The sequence below is a fragment of the Mobula birostris genome, chromosome 11 (assembly GCF_030028105.1).
Source record: "Mobula birostris isolate sMobBir1 chromosome 11, sMobBir1.hap1, whole genome shotgun sequence".
NCBI classification, from domain to species: Eukaryota; Metazoa; Chordata; class Chondrichthyes; order Myliobatiformes; family Myliobatidae; genus Mobula; species Mobula birostris.
The window spans coordinates 60519031-60536462 of NC_092380.1; the positions used below are offsets into that span (position 1 = coordinate 60519031).

General features: G+C 40.1%; 1 protein-coding gene across 2 annotated transcripts in view; it reads left to right on the plus strand.

Moving 5' to 3' along the window:
- The first annotated feature begins 2380 nt into the window (after nucleotides 1-2380).
- The window catches only part of cars1 (cysteinyl-tRNA synthetase 1), a 71894-nt gene continuing 56842 nt past the window's right edge, over nucleotides 2381-17432 (plus strand). Inside the window, exons 1-2 of one of the 2 annotated variants that reach the window (XM_072272297.1) lie at nucleotides 2385-2481; nucleotides 15537-15767. In XM_072272297.1, coding sequence (XP_072128398.1) covers nucleotides 2466-2481; nucleotides 15537-15767 — 247 coding nt within the window. In that variant the 5' untranslated portion in view covers nucleotides 2385-2465. Of the gene's footprint in view, nucleotides 2482-15536; nucleotides 15768-17432 lie in introns of both variants that reach the window. The other variant, XM_072272299.1, reaches the window with a different exon arrangement.

A 17432-nucleotide genomic window follows, 5' to 3' on the forward strand; every position in this document is an offset into this window, starting at 1 on the left:
AATTAAGTAGTTTCCTTAAGAGGAAATCTTGCCTGGCAAATCTGTTGGAATTCTTTGAGGAAATAGACGGGAATAGACAAAGAATATTCAGGGTTCGTTGTTAACTTGGATTCTCGGAAAGCCTTTGAGAAGGTGCCACACATGAGACTGCTTAATAAGATATTAAGACCATGGTACAGGAAAAATACTTGCATAGATAGCATGTACTTTGTTAGAAGGAATAAATGTGAAGACTATTTTCTAAATGGAGAGAAAATTCAAAAATCAGAGGTGTAAAGGCAGTTGGGAGTCCACATGCAGGATTCCTGAAAGGTTAATTTGCAGGTTGAGTTGGTGGCAAGGAAGGCAAATGCAATGTTAATATTCATTTCAAGAGGATTAGAATACAAGAACAAGGATGTAATGCTGAGGCTTTATAAGGCATTAGTCAGACCACACTTGGAATATTGTGAGCAGTTTTGAGCCCCTTACCTTAAAAAAATGTGTTGGCATTAGAGAGGGTCCAGAGGAGGTTCACAAGAATGATTCCAGGAATGAAAGGGTTAATGTATGAGGAGCATTTGATGCCTCTGTGCCTGTACTCACTGGAGTTTAGAAGAATGAATGGTGTATGTCTATTGTTGAAACCTAGTGAATATTGAAAGGCCTAGATCAAGTGGACATGGAGGGGATATTTCCAACAGTGGGCGAGTCTAGGACCAGAGGACATGGCCTCATAATAGATGAATGTCCATTTAAAACAGAGATGAGGAAGAATTTCTTTTTCCAGAATGTGATAAAGCTGTGGAATTCATTTCCATTGACAGCTGTGGAGGCCAAGTCATTGAGCATATTTAAAGTGGAGGTAATAGGTTCTTGATTAGTCAGGGCCTCAAACTTTATGGAGAGAAGGCAGGAGATGGGGTTGAGAGGAATAATAAATCAGCCATGATGGAATGATGAAGACATCTTGATGGGCCAAATGCCCTAATTCTGCTCCTATCCTTATGGTCTACAAGGTCTTCCATCCTCATTATTCCCTGGTCTGCTCCTCCCTTCTCGTCCCCTTTCCATGTCCACTGGTAGTTTCCTGTGTTACCACTCCACCTCCTGCATCATTGTGTGGAGCAGTTTGTGCTCTTTCCACAATGGCCATCTTGAACTCTGGTTGCCGTCGTTTTAAACTTTCCTTCCTGCTCCCACACCTGACTTGTCTGTCCTCAACCTTCTGCATTACTATACAGAAACTGGACACAAATTGGCAGAATAACGTAATTATATTCTGTTTAGCTAGCTAACAACTCAATGTTATATTTTTTTTCCAAGATACAAAAGCCAAACTCATATCCATCTTAACTTGCATTATTCACTTCTCCTAACTCATTCACAACCCACCCCATAAAGCAAAGTGACCAGAACTAAATACGGAAGGTTAATTAATCAGCGTTTTATAAAGGCCGAAAATGGACTCCTTGCTTTTCTACCTAGCTGGCTGTCCATCGTATCTGACAATGGCAGGACATCTGGGCGGGAGACCTTTTAAAAATCGGAAAAGCCATTGCTCTGGGGCAGTTCCACTCTCTCGACATCGGAAATCCGAGTCCAGTGGTGGGAGTGGTTGTCAAAGTTGGGGTCTTCCTTGGATGCAGGGTTTGGGATGACATGACTTCTGTGCCTCGTCACGCCCTCCACTCTCTACCGAGCTGTGCAGACCTGCCTTCCCGGCCGTTGGGGTCTCATCCGCCCAGTCCACCGGAATTTGCTTCATTTTCCAGGACAGGCACATCCCCATCTCACCAGGGGTTTGAGGCCCGCCGGCTACCCTCATACTTTATACTTTACTTAGTTGTTAATAAACCAAGTTTACCTGTTTGCTTTATACTGCTCGACTTTCCCTATCACCTTCACCTCGTCAGAGTCTCTGTACTGGGATAGTATTAAAACTGCAATTTAATTTATTTTACTCTGCTTTCGACTACCAAAACCTACCAAATATTTTGTCTTTTCACAAACTATGTTCTTCAAAATATTTTCCTCCAGAATTATCATTTTCACACTTCCAACTTTTGCACCTTTGAAATCATACCTTGCTTTTTATACCCTAAATCAGAAGTCGTACAAATAATCTTGCGAAGTTATTTACTTAAGTCAAGTTCCGGATATTAGCATTGATGAAAAACATCCACCGCATTAACTTTCTGCAGTAGTGTGTAGCGACATCTGGAAATTCAAATCCTTTCATGCAATAATGCAATTTAAAAAAAACTCACCAGCATCAACTTCGCGCTGCCTCGAACTCCATGAATCCCGCCCCCTTCCTGAAACGGAACTTTACGTACACCGATGCGAGCCAATGGGAAGAGCAACCTCGGCTGTTTAGCATAAATAGAACGCAAGTTCCGGTCCTGCTACGTTCTTGCATCATCTGCACCAGAGACCGAGCTGAACAGAACGGAACGGAACGGAACAGGAAAGAATAGAATAGAATGGAAAACGTTGAAGGTAAGTGGCTTCAAATGATGTGATGTCCTCCAGCTAAAGTGTGTGGATATTTGAGCCCAGCAGAAGTTCATTGTGCTCCTTTCACCCTCTGTCAGACTCTTTGCAGGTGTGAGTCGTGTTGTGTGTGTCCTGGTCGTAACTGCAATACTGTTGCCAGAGACTGGTCATAATTAACTAATGGTCAGTCTTGTACAGCTTCATAAACGGTCTCATCTCTGTTGTGAGTCTGGTTTGAGGCTCTGTGCAAGCTGAAGACAAGCTGGGCAAAACTGAATGACTGTAAGCAGCGATCATGCCTAACCTCATTCATTTGAAGGAAACCGAAACAGCACAGGAAGTACCGCGAATTCTCATCAGTACAGTATAGCGATCTTTTGTTTAAAAGTTGAAAATGAAAGAGTGTTTTTTGATGTGATGTTAAAACTTATTGTATAAAATTAGTATGTTTTCTAAATTTACCAGTGATTTAATATATAAGTACTGATAATGATTCTGCTAGATCCTGTATTATGTTGAAGAGCTATTTTGAACAAATCTGAAATAGCAAAATTAGTCACGAAATAATAACTTGGAGTGCCAGGATAATAAGAACCATTCGAAGGCAATATGCTGGGAGTTCAAAGTAGTTATGTTCCTTCAATACTGGCTGGAAAGTACTACTGAGTTAGGAAAAGCTTTAAAAAGGGGCGTTCACCCACTGTCAGAGAGAAATGGCAAAAAATAGATAGCCATTCTGTGTTTCTTCTCTGGTCCTGGTTCTCTGTCACTAATTTTTTATTACTCTGAGTAGATGCTAACTCCCTTTTCCATTCATGAGTTGATGTAGATTGACCACATCAAATCTTCCATAATAATAAGATATCCCTTTTAAATTAGTCCATCCACCTGATTATATCTTCAACCATTTAGCCTGTTGGAACATGATGATGAAACTCGCCTTGGTCTATTCCTCTGTCACTTTCTCTGAGTATCATGCCTTATTCAAACCACTTTGCCTCTCAAGTGAAATCCTCATTTTTATATTAATAAAACTTGTTTTTTGGAGTATGGTTGTCATTTTTCACACTCAACCATTGCACTACTACTTCCCACCCACTGTAATTACAACTTCTTCCTCAGTTCATCATGCTCTCTGAATTCATCATCTTCCAGTCATTAAGCATCTCATTCCATGTAACCTCAACCGTAATTGAAGACCAACCTTCGGCTTGCCATCTTGTACGCCCGTGCTTTTCCCATCTCAATTAAGCGCAATAATATCCCTGACTTTTCTATCAGTTGCGCTCTAGCAAAAATCCACTTTTCATCTGAAAGCAGTTTACATTTCCAGAACATCTCCGTCTAGCCTTTGGTACACTGTTTCTGGTGACATTTCTGCAACTGCCGATCTGCCAAGCAGCTGCAGTGCCTTCTCTCGTTCTGGTTGCTTCACATTCTAAAACGTCAAGGCACTGGAGCAGTTGTAGAGAGCCTTTCCAGTACTAAGGTGGCTGGTAGATGCCAAGCACAAATATGCCCTGCCCTAACTTGCCAAAATTGCTGTCGGTTGTAGGACCCTGGCTTCATTATGCTACTGCGACTGATCACCCTTGACATCTTTTTTGTGAACTTTCCACATGTTCAAAAAGTGCTTAGGAACTTCTGGGTTCTTTGTAACTTAAATTTGAGTAAATGTAGTTAGCTGCTTTGTGGTGTGGTAACAAAATTGTACACCATTCACCCAGTGTAGCCCATCCAAAAAATTAGATAGCCATGGAGAGAAGCTTTTATTGTTGTTACCCTCCTATTATAAAGTCCAATATTTCTTTCACAATTCCCACAAACTGACCTATCTTTCCTTTCATTTAAAGTGAACTTCAATGAAATCTATCAAATACAAGGTTTTGTTCATTCACTTTATCCATTAATGTTCGACATTAACATCCTGTTCTCAACTTAATGGTGTTATCAGCCTGTGGTGTTGCATCAGAAAATTGAGACCACTATAGTCCTATTGAAACCTTAAGAAGTTGATAGTGAAACCATCAACAAAGGGTTATTGTGGAACGCCACCTATTGTGGATACAAACCTATTAACCACATATATCCTTTACTGAAGCCAATCTCTCAGCTTTTTAATTAAAGACCTTTCCATGTCATGACCTTTACTTTTAGTTAAGCCTGGAGATCTGTTTTTTAAAAAAATTATAAGATGAGATTTCCTTTCATTTTTCTGAATTCTAGAGAATATTGTTTCAGTCTACTTGATCTGGCCTTGTACGGTACAACTCTCATTCCTAGAATCTTCTGTGTAAATCATCACCTCAAATACACATATACATTCTTTCTTGGCTAAGTAGAGCAAATACAGCGTGGTTTTGATAGGAGTGAACCATACTCAAGTTCAGTCTTATCAAGATCCTATATAATAAATATGCTATATAAATATTTTTGTATATCCTATATAATCTTATATCTGTATTCAAATCTTTATAGTAAAGGAAGCAAATACCACTAGGGAAATTTAAGAGACTACTAGACAGGTATATGGAGGAATTTAAGGTCGGGGAGTTATATGGGAGGCCGGGTTTAAGGGTTGGCACAACATTGTGGGCTGAAGGGCCTGTACTGTGCTGTACTGTTCTATGTTCATTTGTCTTCCTAATTGTTTGCTGCAGCTGCATGTTGACTTTCATTGTCATGTCTAAGGCCTTCAGCTGCTTTTAACAACATCAACAGTATCACCCTTCTTTACCATTTTTAAAATTGTACATGGGAGAAAGTCTGCAGATACTGGAAATCCAAAGCAGCACGCACATACACAATGCTGGAGGAACCTGACAGGTGTGGCAGCATCTATGGAAATGAACAGTCGACGTTTCAGGCTAAGACCCTTCTTTAGGACTAGAAAAGAAGGGCGAAGATGCCGGAATAAAAAGGTGGGGAGACAGTGATTTGGAAGGAGTTTAGCTAGAAGCTGATGGGTGAAGCCAGGTGGGTAGGAAAGGTGAAGGGCTGGAGAAGAAGGAATCTGATAGATTTTTTAAAAAATTTGTTCCTTTTTGCTTTAACGTGGAGAAACTGTATTGCATCTGTCATACTCCAGTCTACATCTCCTTGAAGCTCAATACATTATTCTCCTATAAATTCAGCCTTTAAAGTAAGGTATAATTGGCAACTCGTTCAATCCCTGTTTTAATTCTGTAAGGTTGTCTTCATTTTTATCCTGATGTGTCACATATACTGGTGAAGTGATGAAACGACAGTTCTGTTCTTGATAACATGAATGTTTGAGCCCAGCAGAAGTTCATTGTGCTCCTTTCACCCTCTGTCAGACTCTTTGCAAGTGTGAGTTGTGTTGGTGTGTGACCTGTTCGTAATGGCAATACTGTTGCCAGAGACTGGTCATAATTAACTAATGGTCAGTCGTATATAGCTTCATAAACAGTCTCATCTCTGTTGTGAGTCTGGATTGAGGCTGTCTACAAGCTGAAGGCAAGTTGGGTGAAAATGAATGACTGTAAGCAACAAATATGCCCAACCTCTTTCGCTTTCCTCTAAACTGAAACTGAGCACAAGAAGTTCCGGGAACTCACATCAGTATCCTCACTTTGTTTAAAAGGTGAAAATGAAAGTGTTTTTTGATCTGATATTAAAACTTCTTGTTTAAAATTAGCAAACACGAGGAATTCTGCAGATGCTGGAAATTCAAGCAACACACATCAAAGTTGAAGGGTGAACGCAGCAGGCCAGGCAGCATCTCTAGGTACAGGCAGCATCTCGAGGTACAGTCGATGTTTTGGGCTGAGACCCTTTGTTGGTGATGAAACTCACCTTGGCACTTTCTCTGAGTATCATGCCTTATTCAAGCCACTTTGCCCCTCAAGTGAAATCCTCATTTTGTATTAATAAAACTTGTTTTTTGGGATACAGTTATCGTTTTTCACACTCAGCCATTGCACTACTACTTTACCCCCTGTAATTATATCTTCTTTCTCAGTTCATCATGCTCACTGAATTCATCATCTTCCAGTCGTTAAGCATCTCATTCCATGTAACCTCAACCGTAATTGAAGTCCAGCCTTCGGCTTGCCATCTTGTATGCCCGTGCTTTTCCCATCTCAAGTAAGCGCAACAATATCCCTGACTTTTCTATCAGTTGCGCTCTAGCAAAAATCCACTTTTCAACTGAAAGCAGTTTACATTTCCAGAACATCTCCGTCTAGCCTTTGGTACACTGTTTCTGGTGACATTTCTGCAACTGCCGATCTGCCAAGCAGCTGCAGTGCCTTCTCTCGTTCTGGTTGCTTCACATTCCAAAACGTCAAGGCACTGGAGCAGTTGTAGAGAGCCTTTCCAGTACTAAGGTGGCTGGTAGATGCCAAGCACAAATATGCCCTGCTCTAATTTGCCAAAATTGCTGTCGGTTGTAGGATCCTGGCTTCATTATGCTACTGCGACTGATCACCCTTGACATCTTTTTTGTGAACTTTCCACATGTTCAAAAAGTGCTTAGGAACTTCTGGGTTCTTTGTAACTTAAATTTGAGTAAATGTAGTTAGCTTCTTTGTGGTGTGGTAACAAAATTGTACACCATTCACCCAGTGTAGCCCATCCAAAAAATTAGATAGCCATGGAGAGAAGCTTTTATTGTTGTTACCCTCCTATTATAAAGTCCAATATTTCTTTCACAATTCCCACAAACTGACCTATCTTTCCTTTCATTTAAAGTGAACTTCAATGAAATCCATCAAATACAAGGTTTTGTTCATTCACTTTATCCATTAATGTTCTACATTAGCATCCTGTTCTCAACTTAATGGTGTTATCAGCTTGTGGTGTTGCATCAGAAAATTGAGACCACTATAGTCCTATTGAAACCTTAAGAAGTTGATAGTGAAACCATCAACAAAGGGTTATTGTGGAACGCCACCTATTGTGGATACAAACCTATTAACCACGTATATCCTTTACTGAAGCCAATCTCTCAGCTTTTTAATTAAAGACCTTTCCATGTCATGACCTTTACTTTTAGTTAAGCCTGGAGATCTGTTTTTTAAAAAAATTATAAGATGAGATTTCCTTTCATTTTTCTGAATTCTAGAGAATATTGTTTCAGTCTACTTGATCTGGCCTTGTACGGTACAACTCTCATTCCTAGAATCTTCTGTGTAAATCATCACCTCAAATACACATATACATTCTTTCTTGGCTAAGTAGAGCAAATACAGCGTGGTTTTGATAGGAGTGAACCATACTCAAGTTCAGTCTTATCAAGATCCTATATAATAAATATGCTATATAAATATTTTTGTATATCCTATATAATCTTATATCTGTATTCAAATCTTTATAGTAAAGGAAGCAAATACCACTAGGGAAATTTAAGAGACTACTAGACAGGTATATGGAGGAATTTAAGGTCGGGGAGTTATATGGGAGGCCGGGTTTAAGGGTTGGCACAACATTGTGGGCTGAAGGGCCTGTACTGTGCTGTACTGTTCTATGTTCATTTGTCTTCCTAATTGTTTGCTGCAGCTGCATGTTGACTTTCATTGTCATGTCTAAGGCCTTCAGCTGCTTTTAACAACATCAACAGTATCACCCTTCTTTACCATTTTTAAAATTGTACATGGGAGAAAGTCTGCAGATACTGGAAATCCAAAGCAGCACGCACATACACAATGCTGGAGGAACCTGACAGGTGTGGCAGCATCTATGGAAATGAACAGTCGACGTTTCAGGCTAAGACCCTTCTTTAGGACTAGAAAAGAAGGGCGAAGATGCCGGAATAAAAAGGTGGGGAGACAGTGATTTGGAAGGAGTTTAGCTAGAAGCTGATGGGTGAAGCCAGGTGGGTAGGAAAGGTGAAGGGCTGGAGAAGAAGGAATCTGATAGATTTTTTAAAAAATTTGTTCCTTTTTGCTTTAACGTGGAGAAACTGTATTGCATCTGTCATACTCCAGTCTACATCTCCTTGAAGCTCAATACATTATTCTCCTATAAATTCAGCCTTTAAAGTAAGGTATAATTGGCAACTCGTTCAATCCCTGTTTTAATTCTGTAAGGTTGTCTTCATTTTTATCCTGATGTGTCACATATACTGGTGAAGTGATGAAACGACAGTTCTGTTCTTGATAACATGAATGTTTGAGCCCAGCAGAAGTTCATTGTGCTCCTTTCACCCTCTGTCAGACTCTTTGCAAGTGTGAGTTGTGTTGGTGTGTGACCTGTTCGTAATGGCAATACTGTTGCCAGAGACTGGTCATAATTAACTAATGGTCAGTCGTATATAGCTTCATAAACAGTCTCATCTCTGTTGTGAGTCTGGATTGAGGCTGTCTACAAGCTGAAGGCAAGTTGGGTGAAAATGAATGACTGTAAGCAACAAATATGCCCAACCTCTTTCGCTTTCCTCTAAACTGAAACTGAGCACAAGAAGTTCCGGGAACTCACATCAGTATCCTCACTTTGTTTAAAAGGTGAAAATGAAAGTGTTTTTTGATCTGATATTAAAACTTCTTGTTTAAAATTAGCAAACACGAGGAATTCTGCAGATGCTGGAAATTCAAGCAACACACATCAAAGTTGAAGGGTGAACGCAGCAGGCCAGGCAGCATCTCTAGGTACAGGCAGCATCTCGAGGTACAGTCGATGTTTTGGGCTGAGACCCTTTGTTGGTGATGAAACTCACCTTGGCACTTTCTCTGAGTATCATGCCTTATTCAAGCCACTTTGCCCCTCAAGTGAAATCCTCATTTTGTATTAATAAAACTTGTTTTTTGGGATACAGTTATCGTTTTTCACACTCAGCCATTGCACTACTACTTTACCCCCTGTAATTATATCTTCTTTCTCAGTTCATCATGCTCACTGAATTCATCATCTTCCAGTCGTTAAGCATCTCATTCCATGTAACCTCAACCGTAATTGAAGTCCAGCCTTCGGCTTGCCATCTTGTATGCCCGTGCTTTTCCCATCTCAAGTAAGCGCAACAATATCCCTGACTTTTCTATCAGTTGCGCTCTAGCAAAAATCCACTTTTCAACTGAAAGCAGTTTACATTTCCAGAACATCTCCGTCTAGCCTTTGGTACACTGTTTCTGGTGACATTTCTGCAACTGCCGATCTGCCAAGCAGCTGCAGTGCCTTCTCTCGTTCTGGTTGCTTCACATTCCAAAACGTCAAGGCACTGGAGCAGTTGTAGAGAGCCTTTCCAGTACTAAGGTGGCTGGTAGATGCCAAGCACAAATATGCCCTGCTCTAATTTGCCAAAATTGCTGTCGGTTGTAGGATCCTGGCTTCATTATGCTACTGCGACTGATCACCCTTGACATCTTTTTTGTGAACTTTCCACATGTTCAAAAAGTACTTAGGAACTTCTGGGTTCTTTGTAACTTAAATTTGAGTAAATGTAGTTAGCTTCTTTGTGGTGTGGTAACAAAATTGTACACCATTCACCCAGTGTAGCCCATCCAAAAAATTAGATAGCCATGGAGAGAAGCTTTTATTGTTGTTACCCTCCTATTATAAAGTCCAATATTTCTTTCACAATTCCCACAAACTGACCTATCTTTCCTTTCATTTAAAGTGAACTTCAATGAAATCCATCAAATACAAGGTTTTGTTCATTCACTTTATCCATTAATGTTCTACATTAGCATCCTGTTCTCAACTTAATGGTGTTATCAGCTTGTGGTGTTGCATCAGAAAATTGAGACCACTATAGTCCTATTGAAACCTTAAGAAGTTGATAGTGAAACCATCAACAAAGGGTTATTGTGGAACGCCACCTATTGTGGATACAAACCTATTAACCACGTATATCCTTTACTGAAGCCAATCTCTCAGCTTTTTAATTAAAGACCTTTCCATGTCATGACCTTTACTTTTAGTTAAGCCTGGAGATCTGTTTTTTAAAAAAATTATAAGATGAGATTTCCTTTCATTTTTCTGAATTCTAGAGAATATTGTTTCAGTCTACTTGATCTGGCCTTGTACGGTACAACTCTCATTCCTAGAATCTTCTGTGTAAATCATCACCTCAAATACACATATACATTCTTTCTTGGCTAAGTAGAGCAAATACAGCGTGGTTTTGATAGGAGTGAACCATACTCAAGTTCAGTCTTATCAAGATCCTATATAATAAATATGCTATATAAATATTTTTGTATATCCTATATAATCTTATATCTGTATTCAAATCTTTATAGTAAAGGAAGCAAATACCACTAGGGAAATTTAAGAGACTACTAGACAGGTATATGGAGGAATTTAAGGTCGGGGAGTTATATGGGAGGCCGGGTTTAAGGGTTGGCACAACATTGTGGGCTGAAGGGCCTGTACTGTGCTGTACTGTTCTATGTTCATTTGTCTTCCTAATTGTTTGCTGCAGCTGCATGTTGACTTTCATTGTCATGTCTAAGGCCTTCAGCTGCTTTTAACAACATCAACAGTATCACCCTTCTTTACCATTTTTAAAATTGTACATGGGAGAAAGTCTGCAGATACTGGAAATCCAAAGCAGCACGCACATACACAATGCTGGAGGAACCTGACAGGTGTGGCAGCATCTATGGAAATGAACAGTCGACGTTTCAGGCTAAGACCCTTCTTTAGGACTAGAAAAGAAGGGCGAAGATGCCGGAATAAAAAGGTGGGGAGACAGTGATTTGGAAGGAGTTTAGCTAGAAGCTGATGGGTGAAGCCAGGTGGGTAGGAAAGGTGAAGGGCTGGAGAAGAAGGAATCTGATAGATTTTTTAAAAAATTTGTTCCTTTTTGCTTTAACGTGGAGAAACTGTATTGCATCTGTCATACTCCAGTCTACATCTCCTTGAAGCTCAATACATTATTCTCCTATAAATTCAGCCTTTAAAGTAAGGTATAATTGGCAACTCGTTCAATCCCTGTTTTAATTCTGTAAGGTTGTCTTCATTTTTATCCTGATGTGTCACATATACTGGTGAAGTGATGAAACGACAGTTCTGTTCTTGATAACATGAATGTTTGAGCCCAGCAGAAGTTCATTGTGCTCCTTTCACCCTCTGTCAGACTCTTTGCAAGTGTGAGTTGTGTTGGTGTGTGACCTGTTCGTAATGGCAATACTGTTGCCAGAGACTGGTCATAATTAACTAATGGTCAGTCGTATATAGCTTCATAAACAGTCTCATCTCTGTTGTGAGTCTGGATTGAGGCTGTCTACAAGCTGAAGGCAAGTTGGGTGAAAATGAATGACTGTAAGCAACAAATATGCCCAACCTCTTTCGCTTTCCTCTAAACTGAAACTGAGCACAAGAAGTTCCGGGAACTCACATCAGTATCCTCACTTTGTTTAAAAGGTGAAAATGAAAGTGTTTTTTGATCTGATATTAAAACTTCTTGTTTAAAATTAGCAAACACGAGGAATTCTGCAGATGCTGGAAATTCAAGCAACACACATCAAAGTTGAAGGGTGAACGCAGCAGGCCAGGCAGCATCTCTAGGTACAGGCAGCATCTCGAGGTACAGTCGATGTTTTGGGCTGAGACCCTTTGTTGGTGATGAAACTCACCTTGGCACTTTCTCTGAGTATCATGCCTTATTCAAGCCACTTTGCCCCTCAAGTGAAATCCTCATTTTGTATTAATAAAACTTGTTTTTTGGGATACAGTTATCGTTTTTCACACTCAGCCATTGCACTACTACTTTACCCCCTGTAATTATATCTTCTTTCTCAGTTCATCATGCTCACTGAATTCATCATCTTCCAGTCGTTAAGCATCTCATTCCATGTAACCTCAACCGTAATTGAAGTCCAGCCTTCGGCTTGCCATCTTGTATGCCCGTGCTTTTCCCATCTCAAGTAAGCGCAACAATATCCCTGACTTTTCTATCAGTTGCGCTCTAGCAAAAATCCACTTTTCAACTGAAAGCAGTTTACATTTCCAGAACATCTCCGTCTAGCCTTTGGTACACTGTTTCTGGTGACATTTCTGCAACTGCCGATCTGCCAAGCAGCTGCAGTGCCTTCTCTCGTTCTGGTTGCTTCACATTCCAAAACGTCAAGGCACTGGAGCAGTTGTAGAGAGCCTTTCCAGTACTAAGGTGGCTGGTAGATGCCAAGCACAAATATGCCCTGCTCTAATTTGCCAAAATTGCTGTCGGTTGTAGGATCCTGGCTTCATTATGCTACTGCGACTGATCACCCTTGACATCTTTTTTGTGAACTTTCCACATGTTCAAAAAGTACTTAGGAACTTCTGGGTTCTTTGTAACTTAAATTTGAGTAAATGTAGTTAGCTTCTTTGTGGTGTGGTAACAAAATTGTACACCATTCACCCAGTGTAGCCCATCCAAAAAATTAGATAGCCATGGAGAGAAGCTTTTATTGTTGTTACCCTCCTATTATAAAGTCCAATATTTCTTTCACAATTCCCACAAACTGACCTATCTTTCCTTTCATTTAAAGTGAACTTCAATGAAATCCATCAAATACAAGGTTTTGTTCATTCACTTTATCCATTAATGTTCTACATTAGCATCCTGTTCTCAACTTAATGGTGTTATCAGCTTGTGGTGTTGCATCAGAAAATTGAGACCACTATAGTCCTATTGAAACCTTAAGAAGTTGATAGTGAAACCATCAACAAAGGGTTATTGTGGAACGCCACCTATTGTGGATACAAACCTATTAACCACGTATATCCTTTACTGAAGCCAATCTCTCAGCTTTTTAATTAAAGACCTTTCCATGTCATGACCTTTACTTTTAGTTAAGCCTGGAGATCTGTTTTTTAAAAAAATTATAAGATGAGATTTCCTTTCATTTTTCTGAATTCTAGAGAATATTGTTTCAGTCTACTTGATCTGGCCTTGTACGGTACAACTCTCATTCCTAGAATCTTCTGTGTAAATCATCACCTCAAATACACATATACATTCTTTCTTGGCTAAGTAGAGCAAATACAGCGTGGTTTTGATAGGAGTGAACCATACTCAAGTTCAGTCTTATCAAGATCCTATATAATAAATATGCTATATAAATATTTTTGTATATCCTATATAATCTTATATCTGTATTCAAATCTTTATAGTAAAGGAAGCAAATACCACTAGGGAAATTTAAGAGACTACTAGACAGGTATATGGAGGAATTTAAGGTCGGGGAGTTATATGGGAGGCCGGGTTTAAGGGTTGGCACAACATTGTGGGCTGAAGGGCCTGTACTGTGCTGTACTGTTCTATGTTCATTTGTCTTCCTAATTGTTTGCTGCAGCTGCATGTTGACTTTCATTGTCATGTCTAAGGCCTTCAGCTGCTTTTAACAACATCAACAGTATCACCCTTCTTTACCATTTTTAAAATTGTACATGGGAGAAAGTCTGCAGATACTGGAAATCCAAAGCAGCACGCACATACACAATGCTGGAGGAACCTGACAGGTGTGGCAGCATCTATGGAAATGAACAGTCGACGTTTCAGGCTAAGACCCTTCTTTAGGACTAGAAAAGAAGGGCGAAGGTGCCGGAATAAAAAGATGGGGAGACGGTGATTTGGAAGGAGTTTAGCTAGAAGCTGATGGGTGAAGCCAGGTGGGTAGGAAAGGTGAAGGGCTGGAGAAGAAGGAATCTGATAGATTTTTTTTAAATTTGTTCCTTTCTGCTTTAACGTGGAGAAATTGTATTGCATCTGTCATACTCCAGTCTACGTCTCCTTGAAACTCAATACACTGTTATCCTATAAATTCGGCCTTTACTTTTAAGTAAGGTATAATTGGCAACTCATTCAATCCCTTTAATTCCGTAAGGTTGTCTTCATTTTTATCCTGATACGTCACATACACTGGTGAAGTGATGAAATGACAGTTCTGTTATTGAGAACATGAATTTCCAACAATGTGTCACTTTTTGCAGCCACGAACAATTCACCATATTGTACTTTGTGCTGATAACGTCATACCTTGTGTATCCTGAGCGACATGCTCTTTCCCATTCCTCCTTTCATTTTACTTCTAAGCAGGTGGTCACCATCTTCAAAATGCTCAGGGTTGTTCTTTTGAAATACTCAGCACCCATAACATCTCCTGTTCCTTCATCATCAATCTTAGCATTTTCCCTGCTCCTGATGGTAGGCTAACAGGTCATTAGTTCTTGTTTTTCCTGTCTCTGCTGTCTTAAATAGTGCAAGCATATTCGCTGCCTTGAAAACCACGAGAACAATTACAGAAACTATACAATTTCCCATGATAGGAACCTGAGCCTTTTGTGTCGTAATAAATCTAGGATATAGATCTTTAGGTCTTTGGGATATATCAGCAAAGTCTCTCCAACTTTTTTAAAAGCTTGTACTTAATTTCTAAAGTTGGTTATTGTTTTAACCTTGTGTGGCATGACTCGTTCACTACTTATCAGTCCAAGAATACTGTTCGGGTCTTGCTGTGTACAGGCAGGATTTCTTTGTTATCCAAGGATGTGTGAATGTAATTAACTACATGCAATCATCAGCAAGTATTCCCACTTCTGATCTTGTGATGGCGAAGTCATTGCCAAAATTGTTGATGCTAAATTGGGCCTAAGCTACTATCCTGATGAACCCCTGAAGCTGAACTGATTGACTTCCAACAGCCTTAAACACTTCCTGTGTGTCATGTATGACTGTACCCAGTGAAGTGTTTTCTGAGAGTCCCACTAATTTTGATCGTCACCAGGGTTCAACCAAACACATTCATTCTCACCTAACTTCTAGAATTTAGTTCTATGTGGTATTTTGGACCAGAGCAGTAGCAAAGCCTTTGGGAATAATCATACAAGATCTGAGTGTTGGGGAGCAGATGATTGTGTTACACAACTGCAGTGCCTACAATATTTAACCATTATGCTGCTGATTGAGAACAGATTGATGGTCTAGGTTATCCTGCTTGTGGACAGTCCTGAATTACGTAATGTTTCTCTAGTTGCCTGACATGAGCAGCTGTATTAGTTCTCACTTTGGTAACTGAAGAACTAGAATGGTGAATGGTGCATGACTTTTTGTTGAAGAAAAGCAGAAACATTGGTTCTGAAGATGCGTCCATTCCCTACATTGTGTCTTGCAGCTTTCTGCCATGGCGAGCTTCTTAATATAAAACCTGGCAGGAATGGGATGGAGGCTCTAAATGATTATCTTGCTACACGAAGTTACATCGATGGCTTTGTATTTTCACAAGCTGACGTGGAAGTATTCCAGTCAATGCGAAAGCCACCTCTCGATCAATACTTGCACGTGGTGCGGTGGTACAGGCACATTGCAGCAATTTGGGAGTGCACCAGAGATAGTGTCCACATATGTGAGTAATTGAACATCTGTGCGATGATTCATTTGGGGCATCTGTCCAACCATGGTAATGCTTGGGGCTTATGGCATCATTTTGTAATTCATCTCATCTTGCTTTTATTTTTGTTTTTTGAAAATGGTAAAGAGGTTTCTATTGCACTCTCCAAGATACCTTTAAGAGTGAGGTAGTAAGAATTCAAGACAGCAACTTGCAGTCCATGTGTCAGGGATTTGAAGAAACACTGATATAACCAGTGAAGTGCAACTTGGGTGAGAAGTTGGAGTTGATAGGGCTCCAGTACTCCTATGATCCTTAGGAAAATTGTTTATTTGGAAGATGGTGTTGAAGAAACCTTGGTTCCTTTATACACTGTCCACCAGCGGTCGAAAAAATGAATGTGCTTTGGATGCCCATCAATAAGATTGGATTAACACAGAAGATGTTAATCCACTTGCATGTTGTTGGAGCTGGATGTAGAGGAGAATGTTCCATTACACATTTTAAAATGTTAAAAGGTTTGAGGAGTTGGAAAGTTCTCTTCTCTTTCTCCCCCCCCCCCCCCAAAAATACAATAAATCAGGTTTTGAGGTCAGTATGTTTCTTTGGGAAGTCGAGTCAATTCTGACTTGGTGAGGGATCTAATAGTGGTAAATCTGTGGAATGTTGAATAAGTAGTTAAATCCTCCCCTATGGGGCTGATCATTGCTTTGCACGTCTTGAGTAACAATTGACATGAGACTCCAGAAGCTGAAAATCTGGATCAACACACCCACACTAAAGATGGTGCTGGCAAGGCACAGGAACGCTTTACAAGGAAGCAAGTGAAACTGCTGACTATTCCATTTAATAATACTCTTTTGGACTATGGTCACTGCAGGCCACAGCCTACAGTTTCCCTTTGGAAGTTGTGCTGTATGATCTGTCATTTTTGCAATTTCCTGAAGGTTTCAATGAAGTGCATTCTCCAGAATGCAAGTATGGCCGGAGCGGAATCCAGGCCAGATTGGCGCAGCAAGGCCCGGACCTGAGAGTGAGAAAAGAACTGATGTTTGCTCGATTTAAGGACAAGATAGATTTAAAAAGATCAAGGTGTCAAAGCCAAGGGCAAAAGATGAACTGGTGTTCAGCTCACTATTCTGTGAGATTTATTAGCTTCAGAGCTGAACTGGCTGTGGCCTGCAAGCGTCAGCTTTTGCCTCAGCACTGAACTGGCTCCTTGGCTGTGGGCTCACTTTCAGGGACTCTGCAGTGCATGCTCCGGGTGTTATTTGTTTACTTTTTTTATTGTTTGCATGATTTGTTCTTTTTTTTTGCACATTGGGTGTTTGATGGTCTTGCGTGTTTTTTTTGATGGGCTCTGTTGTGTTTCTTTTGTGGCAGAAAATACTGGAAATGGTCAATAGGTCAAGCTGCATCAATGGGAAGAGAAACAGATTCAGGGTCTCTTTCCTGTGTTTCTCTTCCCACACACATGGCCTGATCTGAGTGTGTCCATCATTTTAGATCATTAGACAATAGAGCAGAATTGGGCAATTTGACTATTCAGTCTACTCCACGTTTCCATCATGGCTGATTTATGATCCCACTCAATCTACTTCTCCTTCTCCCCATATCCCTTGATGTTCTGATTAATCAAGAACCTATCAACTTCTGCCTTAAATATACCCAGTGACTTGT